This window comes from Staurois parvus, unplaced genomic scaffold (assembly GCF_062004578.1).
Source record: "Staurois parvus isolate SC_StPar_1 unplaced genomic scaffold, SC_StPar_1.0 ptg000903l, whole genome shotgun sequence".
NCBI lineage: Eukaryota > Metazoa > Chordata > Amphibia > Anura > Ranidae > Staurois > Staurois parvus.
This window is the reverse complement of record NW_028318699.1, coordinates 2,497,903-2,512,387: the sequence shown is the minus strand read 5'-3', so window position 1 is coordinate 2,512,387 and position 14,485 is coordinate 2,497,903. Positions and strand designations below refer to the sequence as shown.

Sequence of the window (14,485 nt, the reverse complement as noted above, 5' to 3'; positions counted from 1 at the left end):
TGTCACTGAGACTTTATATCAAAATGCCAACACTAAAGCAAATTTCAGAAAAGAATATCCAGGAACTTTCCATTTTGGGGCAGCACAGTGGCTCAGTGTTTAGCATTCCTTCCTTAAAAGCACTGGAGTCCTCAGTTCAAATCCCAACCAGGAAACTACCTGCATGGAGTTTACATTCTCCCTGTGCTTGCTTTGGTTTCCCGTTTTCTTTCCAAATTCCAAAGATATATTGGTAAAGTTAGTTGGCTCCTAGTGTGTGTGTGAGTATGAATGCATGTGAGATTGGGACCGCAGATTTTAAGATCATAAGGGCAGGGGCTGCTGTGAATGCACAATATGTAAAAGACTGTAATAAATATCTAATCTGTAATAAATACAATAATAATTAATAGAGAAGTGGGCTGTTCAGGGCGTTCTAGGTCTCAGCTCATTATAGTGATTGTAAACCTCTGAAATTAAAAATGAAGCATACCCCTCTATAGTGTGTATCTGCCTCATTTCACAGCACTTCATGTGATTTCAAACTACTATCTTGTCTCTCTGCATGAGTAACTTTTAGCAAGTTATGCCAAACCCACAAAATCCTGGGGGATGACTCCATCCCCTTTTGAGCACACAGAGGGCGACAGACGACCCGAGGTAGGTGTGTGTGTGTCTCTGGGGTTGTTTCTTTTCCCTCCACTTAGGTCTGCTATTACACTCCGCTCCCCGCTGGGTAGTGTGTGAGGTCAGATTCCCTAACCCTGCTTGTTACAGCTTGGAATTGCTGTGTAAAATGAGTGTTTTCAGAAGCGGTAAAGGCAAAGAGGGATGCAGATAAAAAAAAAAAAAAATAAAAAAAAAAGGTACAACTCATGTAGGAGGATTTGTTTAATCTCTGTATCAGCTGAAGTCAATCACTTCACTGGGTGTATGTAAAGCCTAGTACACAAAATAAGAAAATCGGGCGGAAAATACCACTTTCGGAGCGATCGTCCGATATTTTGATCGTTATTACACAGCTTTCGAGACAATGAAGGCAGTTTATGTGAAATTATCCAAAAGGACAAACATGAACATTTTTCTCGTACAATAACAGAACAAATGATTTTCGTTTAATCAGCACAATATTCGTCTGTAAAAAATGAGCGAGTAAGACCATGCATGCTCAGAAACAAAAGAATAAATTACATTACATTATTGTGGGAAGTTTTTATTCTATCTTACGAATTTCGTAACCCATTAGTTTTTGAAATGCAGAAAAATAAAAAATAAAATGATATCATTCATTCAATATTCTCATTGTGTGTACAAGGCTCACAACCACTTTAAGAAAAGGGAATGCTGAAGGCTGTGACCTTACTGGATACCCATCTGTGTGGAGATGAACTAGCTGCTGATAGGCTTTACCATAGATACCTATTCAGTGCCCCAAACATTTATAGCAGCAGCACTCAGTGCATCCCACCACAGTTAACAATCTCTTGGTGACTCTCTGCATTCACTCAAAATAAAGAGCAACACAATTTCTCATACTTGTTCTGGGCTCATGTAGAGTTTGGTCCCAACTTGCCCCGTATGTCGAGCATATGCCGGCATTGGTGTCAAAGCGGTTTCCTCATCATCTTCCTGGTCCATTTCAGTTACTAGCCCAAAGTCTCCAACTTTAACTACATCGTCTATTGTAAAGAATATATTGGAAGGCTATAAATCACAAAAGAGAAAGACAAAAACTTTACTCAACATGCATAGGAGAGTCTTCTGCCCCAAATACATTTTCCCTGTGACAGCACAGCTTCACAAGAACTACAAGCTAGAGGTGACTATAGCCGGATTAGTACATTTGCAATTAAACTATTGAATACGGTCTGTGATACGTTATTTGCACAAATGTTTAAAATTTTCAGAATAAGCTTTCTTGCGGTTTCCTTCTTCTCAGTCAAACAGTAGAAATATGAGTGCAAATTGCACAAGTATCATGGAGAACGCAGTTTTTGATGCAAGAACTACAATGAAGATACCCGGGAACTTGACAAATCTAGGGCCTATCCTTTATATATAAAAAAGAAAAAAAAAAAAAAAAAAAAAAAAAAAAAAACCCTGTGATGTGAATTTTTTTAAAAAATGACATATTGTGGAATTCTTTAAGTCCCCTTTCATGTGGGGTGCTCAGTTCTGTTTCAGAGAGGGGGTGAGGGGTTGTGGAGATCACATTTTTATCCAGTTCTGAATTCTAAATATGTTTCTTTCACACACGGTTCAGAAACACAATCTGTAACTCCGTGACATTAAACTCCTGTGATGGCCTGGACATATGTGCTAACAGTAGGAGAGGGCAGGGTAATGATTTTATCAGTGAGCAGTTTCTCCCTCACTGCCCAACCCCAGGCTTGGGCACATCTCATCTGTACTTTAGCTTTAAAGTGCAACTTTACTTTCATCCCTTTTTACCCTATAAACATCACACAGCAAAACAGCCTGCCAATCGCGACCCATTCAAGTAAATGGGGCCACTCTGCAAGAGCCCCGCCACTTCTGCAGGGTGTACGCTTCTGCGGGGTCCAAGCGGTTAAAGCAGGTGGTCAGAAAGCAACATAATGCTGCCTGCTTTAACCCCTTGTTTGCTGTACTGGACAAGGTTGCAGGGCACTTGCAGAGCGGCCTCATTCACTTGCATGGGTCATGCTTGGCAGACTCTATACCCATCAACCATGACAAGGCGCATAACTCCTGCTGCGGCTGTGACATGTGTACACCCCTGGCCACTGTAACTAAAGTGGGTGCAGTTGGGGTAGGGGTGATAAAAATATGTATTAACCATGGGGTTTAACCCCTCAAAGTGCAAATGTAAATGAACCCTTACTGTTCTGAGCCCCTATAAGGCTGCGGTCACACTGGTGTGCTGCGGTGTACCTGCACCGTGGGTGCAGCGCATTGCATCTGCGACTTTCCTGGGTTGACTGCACTTTGCCATAGACTTCTATTATATCCTGCAGGTGTGGGGCACTTTCTGAAAGCGAACCAAAACCGCAGGATATAAGAGAAGTCTATGGCTAAGTGGGCAAACCCACAGGAAAGCTGCACCTGTGGTGTGGGTAAATCACAGTGCATCAGTGTGAAATGGGCCCTATACTATTATGCCCAGTGTATTACTTCACACTGACCTGAAGATCTTTTTCCTTTCCTAGTGGAGACCGCTAGCCAGTCGGTATCACTCTGCATGGGAAAGGAGCCGCACTACAGAGGAGGTATTATCTTATGCAACTCCTGCTCCCTACTACAGTTCCAACGTTACAAGTAGTCCCTCTACATTGCACTGTTTGATGCCCTGACCATGATCTACCAGTCACCTGGCCGCGATCTACTGGTAGACTGATCTACGGGTTGCTGATCCCCACTCTAAAATATAATAACAGGGAGAATGCATCACCAAGAAAAAGTCCCTTCACCGCTGGCTCCTACCTTCCACCACAGCTACAGAGTGAGATCTGTTCGCGTAAAGTGAAAGGAGTTATCATACGAATTGAAGCACGTCAAAACTATACTGAATGGTTATATTAGTTTACAATAATTAATAGGAGAAAAGCACATGAATTTTTCATGCATGAGGTCAGGACAATAGCACAAGTACTCACCTTCAGGTCCCTGTGCATCAGCCCCTTGCTGTGTAGGAACTGAACGGCTTCTGCAATCTGCACAAAAATATGGAGGCATTCAGCTGGTGGACGCTCCTCCAATGTGCAGCGTGCCTCCATCCAGTCTTTGAGGTTCTCCTTGCGGCACAGCTGCATCTGAATGTAGAGGTACACCTTGGGAGAGCCGGGGTTCAGCTTCTCTGCAGTGTTTTTTGTGAGGTCCAAGTTCAAGGTTTTTGGTCGGGGAGGAGATGTAGACAAAGTGCTTGGGGAAGTGTGTTTACTTTCAGTGGAGTCCTTCATTTCAGAGTCTCTGTGTGAAAAATCACTGTTTGTAACAACAACAGACACGTCTGTTCTATTGTCCCCATTATTAGAGGCGTTATCACAGCCAGAGTCTTCAAACACAATAGAGGATGAGGTCCTCTCATGGAAGCCAATCTCCTGTCTTCTCCGAGGGCCACATCCACAGACAACCTCAGCATCCTCATCATCGTCCATTGCACTGTGATCCAGGTCACAGTCTGTAAGGAAACTGTCCTGCAGATTCACCATGGCATCAAATGACTCGCTGAGGTCACTGTCTGTAGTGAAATGGAGAGGAAACGAGAGTCTCCGATGTGCACCTGCATTAACGGCAACAAACTCAGTGGACAGAGAGCTTGGGCTCTCTGATGAAGGGGTGATCACCTCTATGTGCTCCTTCATGGAATGGAGATCACTACTCCGAATCTTAATAGAAAGCCCATCTACTGGAGTGGGGGAGCTGAATGGCCAGTCCGTGCTAGATAAAAAGAGATAGACATTAGTCACTGAATAAATAAATAGGACAGAAGTGATATTTACTTCCCACTCCTACCATGCTACATCCTTACACTGGAATACTATCCCACTTTCCCCCTTCTCAGCACTACCATCATCATTAGTGTTCTGGGCTGACTGAAGCTCAGCATCATTCAATCCTTTTTTCTGAGCCCAGGCTGCCATAAACCTAGAGGAAGGAAGAGGGTGTCTATAATTAAGCAGACTTCCCACTTTAATCCCTTCATGCCTAAGGGTAAAACAAATCTAAATGCCCAAGCACAATTTTGCAACGTTGACATGTGTTAGTATAACTGTACATATCATCACAACTTTTCAGGACAAACTGAGCTTTCATTTGGTGGGAAATGGTAATGGATATCTCCTGATTTTTTTTTTACTATCAAAAGGGAAACTGGCACAAAAGAGTAAAAATAATCATTTGTTTTATTTAGCTGTGTGTTTCTTGTGACTACCATAACCTACCATCAAAGAACAACCCAAAATACATTTTGCAGCTCTTGACGATCGCAGCGATACCATATGTATATGTAATTTGTTGTTTGTACCCATAGTACAGCCCAGAAACAATAGTGTACATATTTTTTTTTTTTTTTTACCTAAAACACACGGACACCAATTTTTTTTTCCTATATCCTGACCTTTGACCCTGACCTTGACCCAAATACTTACCCTGGCACTGAACTAGATCAAACCTTGATCTAGGTATTTTTTCCTTTAACCTTTTAACATTTATCCTTTTTTTTCCCCCTCTATGCCAGGAGTTGGAGAGATACATTGCATCTCTCTCCTCCATTCACAGAGAGGAAAAAAAAACAAAAAAAAACAAAACAAGGGGGCCGGGCTGTACAGTGACTGATCACTGTGATAGCCAATCAGAGGATATCACAGCAACCATGTGACCCGGAATCAGGAGTCCCGATCGTTAGAACGGGACCTGGGGCTCTCAGTGACACCACGGTTTTTGCGCTGGGAACGCGCTGTGCGGCACGCTCCCAGCAGAAAGAGTTACGCAAACATGCGGCCCCACGGGAAAAAAGCCGAGTTCTGTGAGGCCCCATATTTGTGTTACATTGGCGTCAAGGGGTTAAGCACTTAACTCCGGAAGGTTTTATCCCCTTCATGACAAGAGCATTTTTTACTATTGAGCACTGTGCCATTTTAACTGGCAATTGCAGGGTCATGAAACACTGCACCCAAATGAAATGCATCTTTTTTCACACAAATCTAGCTCTCTTTTGGTGGTATTTTATATAAACAAAAAGACTAAAAAAATTTCAAAAACAAATATTTTTTTTTTTGGTTGTAAAAAAAATATATATATTATATATATATATTTATATATAGATTTATTTTTTTTAATTGGATATGTATTCTGCTACATGTCTTTGTTAAAAAAAAACAAAAAAACAAGTAAGTGTATATTAATTTATGTGGAAATTATAGTCTACAAACTGGTAATGGCAGGACCTATAGTGTGACAGTGATAGCGTGGCAGGCAATCTGGCACTAACAGACCCTCGCTGGGAGGTACACTAACTGACATCACTAGTGAAACGAATATGGTGATCAGCTAGAATACTGTACTACTGACACTGGCAAGGAAAGGGTTAACATCAAGGGGCGATCAAGAGGTTAACTGTGTGCCTAACAAGTGTACTGCATGGTGATTTTCCTCCCTGAAGGCAGAGTTTAGGGAGAAAAGCAGCTAGATTGTTGTTTGTGTACAGAGTCCTGTGTGTTTGCAAACACAGGACTCTGTTCTGTGATTGGCTACAGCCAATCAGCTGGTATGCAGCCAAAATCATTGGCTGTAACCTGCTAATCGACTTTGGCCAAATCACGATAGATTGGCAAGGGGGATGCACGTGCACCCCAAACATGCACTTGCCGTCAGCTCAAAGATTTACTGTGAGCAGGTTGGCAAGTGGTTAAATGTTTTAAATTCCCATGGAAAAATCTCTTCATTGAAGACATCTACTTCCTGTTAACTTACCTATACTCTAGGACAGTGATGGCAAACCCGTGGCACGCGTGCCACAGCCGGCACGCCGAGCCTTATCTGTGGGCACGCCAGGAGAATCCAGCGGCGCGCTGTCTTCCCGGCTGTAGTGTGCGTGACAGCCGGGTCCCAAGTGCGCATGCACAAGAAGCAGTGCTCTTTGTGAATGGTATGGCGGTACCTGGGACACATGACAGATCCCAGAAGCCGCCGGACCAATCACAAAGCGCAGCGCTTCTCGCGCATGCGCACTGGGCATCCGGCTGTCCGACGAGCTCCCACACTACAGAAGCCGGGAAGACAGCGCGCGGCTGGATAAAGGAACAGGTAAGATAAAAAAAAAAAACTCTGCGGAAGTAAGAGCGGGTACCTGTCAAATTCAGGTACCCGCTCCCCCTCCCTCCCCAAAGGTCAGCAGTCATCCCTGTGCTGTCCGCAGTCTCTGGTCATCCCTGTGCTGTCCGCAGTCTCTGGTCATCCCCTGTGCTGTCCGCAGTCTCTGGTCATCCCCTGTGCTGTCCGCAGTCTCTGGTCATCCCCTGTGCTGTCCGCAGTCTCTGGTCATCCCCTGTGCTGTCCGCAGTCTCTGGTCATCCCCTGTGCTGTCCGCAGTCTCTGGTCATCCCCTGTGCTGTCCGCAGTCTCTGGTCATCCCCTGTGCTGTCCGCAGTCTCTGGTCATCCCCTGTGCTGTCCGCAGTCCCTGGTCATCCCCTGTGCTGTCCGCAGTCTCTGGTCATCCCCTGTGCTGTCCGCAGTCTCTGGTCATCCCCTGTGCTGTCCGCAGTCTCTGGTCATCCCCTGTGCTGTCCGCAGTCTCTGGTCATCCCCTGTGCTGTCCGCAGTCTCTGGTCATCCCCTGTGCTGTCCGCAGTCTCTGGTCATCCCCTGTGCTGTCCGCAGTCTCTGGTCATCCCCTGTGCTGTCCGCAGTCTCTGGTCATCCCCTGTGCTGTCCGCAGTCTCTGGTCATCCCCTGTGCTGTCCGCAGTCTCTGGTCATCCCCTGTGCTGTCCGCAGTCTCTGGTCATCCCTGTGCTGTCCGCAGTCTCTGGTCATCCCTGTACTGTGTCCGCAGTCTCTGGTCATCCCTGTGCTGTCCGCAGTCTCTGGTCATCCCCTGTGCTGTCCGCAGTCTCTGGTCATCCCCTGTGCTGTCCGCAGTCTCTGGTCATCCCTGTACTGTGTCCGCAGTCTCTGGTCATCTCCTGTACTGTGTCCGCAGTCTCTGGTCATCCCTGTACTGTGTCCGCAGTCTCTGGTCATCCCTGTACTGTGTCCGCAGTCTCTGGTCATCCCTGTACTGTGTCCGCAGTCTCTGGTCATCCCTGTACTGTGTCCGCAGTCTCTGGTCATCCCTGTACTGTGTCCGCAGTCTCTGGTCATCCCTGTACTGTGTCCGCAGTCTCTGGTCATCCCTGTACTGTGTCCGCAGTCTCTGGTCATCCCTGTACTGTGTCCGCAGTCTCTGGTCATCCCTGTACTGTGTCCGCAGTCTCTGGTCATCCCTGTACTGTGTCCGCAGTCTCTGGTCATCCCTGTACTGTGTCCGCAGTCTCTGGTCATCCCTGTACTGTGTCCGCAGTCTCTGGTCATCCCTGTACTGTGTCCGCAGTCTCTGGTCATCCCTGTACTGTGTCCGCAGTCTCTGGTCATCCCTGTACTGTGTCCGCAGTCTCTGGTCATCCCTGTACTGTGTCCGCAGTCTCTGGTCATCCCTGTACTGTGTCCGCAGTCTCTGGTCATCCCTGTACTGTGTCCGCAGTCTCTGGTCATCCCTGTACTGTGTCCGCAGTCTCTGGTCATCCCTGTACTGTGTCCGCAGTCTCTGGTCATCCCTGTACTGTGCCCGCAGTCTCTGGTCATCCCTGTACTGTGTCCGCAGTCTCTGGTCATCCCTGTACTGTGTCCGCAGTCTCTGGTCATCCCTGTACTGTTAATTAGTTTGCACTACTGTACGAGTTGTTTTTTCTAAACCAAAAGCTCGATATTCAGGTTTCATTGCAGTGTTGGCACTTTGAAAGAAATAAGTTGGTTTTGGGTTGCAGTTTGGGCACTCGGGCTCAAAAAGGTTCGCCATCACTGCTCTAGGATCTTTTAGGCCTGTCTGTTTTCCAAGTCACTTGCATACAGCATATATTTCAGCTGTATGAAGAGCCCATTTTTGGCTCCTAAATGTACAGTGTTCTGATGTATTCAGGATCATATTTTTTTTGATTTTGAAACTTAAAGTGGTTTTAAACTCAAGACATTTTTTACTTTAATGCATTTCCTGCATTAAGATAAAAACTGTCCCTGTATCGTCTCCCTCATCCCCCTCGCCCTACTAAATACTTACCAGAGTCCTCACTTGATCCAGCATTGTGCCCATCTGTAGCAGCTCTCGCCTTTCTCCCTGCATTGACAGAGCAGGGAGGCATGGCTCCTGCAGCTGTCAATCAAATCCTGTGAGGAGGGAGCAGGATTGAGCAGGGAGTCAAACTGCACTGTGTGTGTCTATGGATGCTTACAGCCCGGCTCAGGAGCAAGCACACACACGTGTGTCCCCATCGCAAGCAGCAAGTTATGGTGGTGCACATGGAAGAGGAGGAGCCTGGAGCACTAGCAGGGAATGCCATAAGATGAGGTACAGGGTCACACAGAGAAGGTACGTATAACATGTTTGTTATTAAAAGAATATATTTTAGCCTTTACCAACCACTTTAACCAGGTTAAAAAGACCAGTATGCTACTATAGAAGTCATGGCCTGAAAAGTAAAGCATGATCTTCTCTGGAAAAACCATGGCTAAATAAACCTGTCATGAGAGAGATTAGGTTGCCACTGCTGATCTCTATCTGAAAATGCCAGCTTCCTGGCTGTTATGCTGACACCATGGATTCAATGCCGGTCACTGATGTTGAACAAGTATGACTAAAAAATGCCACTGACAAGTGTCACAGAAGCATCAGCCCTTAGTAACATACTTGTTCTGGGTCAGCAAACCAAAAGTATTGAGGCAAGGTAAGCCAGGGAACTAGCTTTAGGAGAGATCAGGAAGGGAAGCTCCCATGTTCTTTTCATGACATTACATTAAAAAGAGTTGTATGGTGTTCTTCATAAAAACTTTATTCACTGCGCGAGCCCCAACCAAGAACATGCAGTTGGAATAGGGATGATCATCCGCAGGTGAATTTTCAATACAAAAGGGCACTGAATGGCTATGGGGACACAGTTAGCTCTGTACAGGGCTTTCTGTTTGCATGAGCCCCACTGCAATTGTAGTCAACTCCTTATCGCAAGTGTGAATAGGGCCCCAGCCCCCAAAATATGAAACAGTCCGTAAGAGCAAAAAAAATATCAAACAATTTTTTAAAAAGTCCACACCTTCCATCCTTCAGCCACAGTTGATCCATTTTTTCTTGCCACAACTCCGGGGGCTCTTCTTTCCATGCATTAAAGTATCGCACAATCCCAGGATGCTCCAGCTTGGCGAGAGCCTTTACCTCCCTCATCACCTTCTCTCTAGCCAGTCTCCTATGAATAGTTTAGTGGAGAAGTGAAAGCACACATTGTATTAAAATCTAAATTAGAAGTTTTTGTTTTGAACCTTTAAAAAAAATCTTTAGTTATAGTGCAAAGACACTGGATATTCATCACACACTCTGGATTGCCAGCCCTGATCAGCATCAATCCCTGTGCTCACAATATTAAACCATCAAACCAAGGAGGATTTCTTAAACATAACATGTGAATACATTGTTGACATTAACTGTTGCAAAAAAAAAAAATCAAAAAAGAGAAAAATAAAATCATTACCTGTTTGGGAGGCGAATTCTCTTTATGGCATAGTTGCAGTCATCTACTTTATTTCGGGCCTCAAATACAACCCCAAAGCCACCTCGGCCTAAGCACCTGATAGGCTCAAAATCTGTGAGATATCTGTAAAGCAGAAAAAGGTCATATTTAAAAATAAGTCATTCACACTTTCGATCACAAATTAGATCTAATCCAATACGACGAATATGAGCCATCTTTTTATGTCTGTACAGGATTTTGAGATATAATTAGCTACTACCAGAAGAGTCCAATCACGGCTTTCTATGTGCCCTGAACACGCCATACACCCGCGGTGGTGTGCAGAACATCAAATAAACAAGCCCTGAGCAGTGATTGAAGCACATCAGAACAGGTTTCATTGTGAACTGACCGTGACACGTATCCACAGCTGTATTCACCCCTGTCAGCAAGGTCTCCATTCATGGAATCGTATTTGCTGTCAGTCTGACACTGAGTCTCAGATTCCTGCCTCTTCTGAAAGAAAAACAAAAAACAAAACAGATTTAAAAAAAAAAACAAAAAAAAAAAAACAAAACACGACGTACGAGTGTGTGTGTGTGCGTGTGCGCATGCCCTTTTTAAAGCCATTACAAAAGTACTTTGTGAATAATGGAACAATTTTTTTTTTTTATTACAGTCAATAATCTCTACAGTCTAGTCCAGCTAATAAATACACAGTTTATCCACTTCAGCTCTGGAAGATGTTACCCACTTCATGACCAGGGCATTTTATAATTTTGTTTGCTATTTGGCATTGCATTACTTTAGCTGGCAATTACACGGTTATGCAACATTGTACCCGCATGAAAATTATATTTTTCTTCCCCTAACAAAAATAGCTTTTTTCTTTTTAATTATAAAAAAAAAAAAACAAAAAACAAAATGTATAATTATATATACAAAAATAAAAATAATAGTTTCTATTTTCTGTTCTAAAACATATCTGATAAACAAAACATCAAAATAAATTTAGGCCAAAATGTATTCTGCTACGTCTTTGGTAACAAACAAAAAAAAAATCCCAATAAGTGTATATTAATTGGTTTGTGCAAAAGTTATAGCACAATGAAATATAGTGGGACTGTGATAGTACTGACTATATGACCATGACAACTCCAGTGACACTAATATAGTGATTGGTGCTGATACTATACACTGTCACTGTACTAATGACACTAGCTGGGAAGTGGTTAACATCTAAGGGCAATCAAGGGATTAACTGTGTGCCGAACGTGTAATATGTGGAATATGTGTGGCTTTTACTACTAGATGTGACCGTTTTATCTCACTGCTTTGAATTGAAGAAAAAAAAAAAAGAAAAGAAAAACAGCCAAGTCGATTCTCTCTGTTCAGAACCCTGTGTTGTTTGTCAACACAGGGCTCGGAATGGTCATTCGCTAAGTCACTCAGCAGGTCCCAGCCATAAATCACTGTCTGGAACCCACGGATTGGCTTGTGCTGTAGCAAATGACAGCACAGAAAGGGCGGCACAGAAAGGGCGGCACCCCCCCCCATACCTGGAAATGCCAGATCATGTACGTGATCTGACACAGCGATGCAGCTCTGCCGCAGTAAAGGTGCGTTAGGCAGTCCGCAAGTAGTTATTAATATTTCACATACCAGCTGACAAAAGCATTAACCCACCAAGAATGAAGTAGAGCAAGTAAATCCACATACCCTGGCACTGTGTGGGTGAGGTTGGAACAGCTTGCGTACCACATAGGTGGTGGCAGTGATACACAGCAGGATGGTGCCCACTATCTCCTTCCACCAGTGCAGCAGTAGAACGGGATCTTTCTTCCTGATGTTCTTGTAGTTTGGGTTCTCCAGGATCCCAATGGTGATCTGAGTACCCCGCTTGCTGCGCTCTCTCCTGTAGTATGGCAGGTAATAACCGTTATCTGAAAGAAGGGACACATTATGAAATTACGTTTGAAGGAGCATCCTCTTCTCAGTGAACGTTTTATGGAAAGCAAGCACAGACGAAGCTACACTGAGCTGTAGAGGGCACTAGAGTAGGAGGAACTCAGCCCATCTGCTCAACAGGCTGAACAAGTAAATAAGGGGTGGCCATGTTAGTAATGTAAACTGTCCGTATTTAGAATTGGACTAACAATAGTTGCATCCACTGCTGTGTCTGTTGTCCATTCAAACATCTCAATCAAAAGAGGAACTGCTAATGAAAGTATTTAACCACTTTTCTCTGCGTGAACATCATGACATCACCAGGTTGAAGTGGTTATACCGGGATGATGCCTGCAGCTACAGGTAGCAACTCGGTATCAAAATTTTCAGCAGTCAATGCGGTTTCTTGTAGAAGTGATTCAAGTGGCTGTACAGTCATTCGATCACTTCTACGGGCAATGGAAGGGGGTAACAGACCTCATATCTATCCATAAAGAGGACCTGTCATGCTCATTGTTGTTTATCCCTTGTGATAGCAAAAGTTAATAAAAAAAAAAAATTGAAAGCACCTCTGTGCTCATCTGCAAAATGCATTCTAGCACCAGACCCCCTGTGTAACTCTAAACAGGTAACCTTCACAGGCTTTTAAAAAGTGTCATCTAGATTTTTCTTTAGGTACCGTACTTTGGCACCATTCCACAGACATACACAGTTTTAAAGCATGACATGTTAGGTATCCATTTACTAGGCGCAACAATCTTTTATATTGTATAAAAAAAATTGGGTCATATATTGTGTTCACTAAAAATCATTCAGGGGTCTTAAAAAAAAAAAAAAAAAAAAAAAGTTTAAAAAAAACAGTTGCACAAATACAGAGTAACATATAAAAAGTGCAACACCCACCATTCTATTCCCTAGGGCTTCCGCTTAAATTTTTTATATATATATATATATATATATATATATATATATATATATATATATATATATATACACACACACACACACAGTGGGGATTGAAAGTTTGGGCACCCCAGCTAAAAATTTGTATTAATGTGCATAAAGAAGCCAAGGAAAGATGGAAAAATCTCCAAAAGGCATCAAATTACAGATTAGACATTCTTATAATATGTCAACAAAAATTAGATTTTATTTCCATCATTTACACTTTCAAAATAACAGAAAACAAAAAAATGGCGTCTGCAAAAGTTTGGGCACCCCAAAGAGTTAATATCTTGTACTGCCCCCTTTGGCAAGTATCACAGCTTGTAAACACTTCTTGTAGCCAGCCAACAGTCTTTCAATTCTTGTTTGAGGTATCTTTGCCCATTCTTCCTTACAAAAGTCTTCCAGTTCTTTGAGATTTCTGGGCTGTCTGTCACGCACTGCTCTTTTAAGGTCTATCCATAGATTTTCAATTATGTTGAGGTCAGGAGATTGTGAAGGCCATGGCAAAACCTTCAGTTTACGCCTCTTGATGTAATCCCCCGTGGATTTCGAGGTGTGTTTAGGATCATTATCCATTTGTAGAAGCCATCCTCTCTTTAACTTCAGCTTTTTCACAGATGGCATCAAGTTACCATGCAAAATTTGATGAAATTTTATTGAATCCATTTTTCCTTCTACTCGTGAGATGTTCCCTGTGCCACTGGCTGAAACACAACCCAAAAGCATGATTGATCCAACCCCATGCTTAACAGTTGGACAGAGGTTTTTTTCATTAAATTCTGTGCCCCTTCTTCTCCAAACGTACCTTTGCTCATTCCGGCCAAAAAGTTCAATTTTAACCTCATCGGTCCACAGAACTTGTTTCCAAAATGCATCAGGCTTGTCTATATGTTCATTTGCAAAGTTCAAACGATGATTTTTGTGGTGAGGACGTAGAAGAGGTTTTCTTCTGATGACTCTTTCATGAAGACCATATTTGTACAAGTATCTCTTTATAGTGGAATAGTGTACCACAACTCCAATAGTCTGCCAGATCTTTCTGGAGGGATCGTGCTGTCAAACGTGGGTTTTGAATTGTTTTTCTCACAATCCTGCGAGCTGTTCTGTCTGATATTTTTCTTGGTCTTCCAGATCTTGCTTTAACTTCCACTGTTCCTGATGACTGCCATTTCTTAATTACATTCCGAACAGAGGATATTGACATCTGAAAACGCTTTGCTATCTTCTTATGGCCTTCTCCAGCTTTGTGAGCATCAACTATTTTCAGTTTCAGTTTTCTAGACAACTGTTTAGAAGAACCCATGGTGCTGATTGTTGGGGCAAGGTCAGATGAGTCTGGGCATTTAAAACCTTTGAGATTGACATCACCTGGTCTTCC

At 43.4% G+C, this 14,485-nt stretch overlaps 1 protein-coding gene across 2 annotated transcripts in view; it reads right to left on the bottom strand.

Moving 5' to 3' along the window:
* The window catches only part of EIF2AK3 (eukaryotic translation initiation factor 2 alpha kinase 3), an 82,938-nt gene that overhangs the window by 20,122 nt on the left and 48,331 nt on the right, over positions 1–14,485 (bottom strand). For both annotated transcript variants that reach the window (XM_089656414.1, XM_089656415.1), the window contains 6 exons: positions 11,932–12,155; positions 10,625–10,728; positions 10,234–10,356; positions 9,802–9,951; positions 3,615–4,398; positions 1,516–1,683 (listed from right to left, as the gene is read on the bottom strand). In XM_089656414.1, the coding sequence (XP_089512540.1) occupies positions 1,516–1,683; positions 3,615–4,398; positions 9,802–9,951; positions 10,234–10,356; positions 10,625–10,728; positions 11,932–12,155 (1,553 nt within the window). The remainder of the gene's footprint in view (positions 1–1,515; positions 1,684–3,614; positions 4,399–9,801; positions 9,952–10,233; positions 10,357–10,624; positions 10,729–11,931; positions 12,156–14,485) is intronic.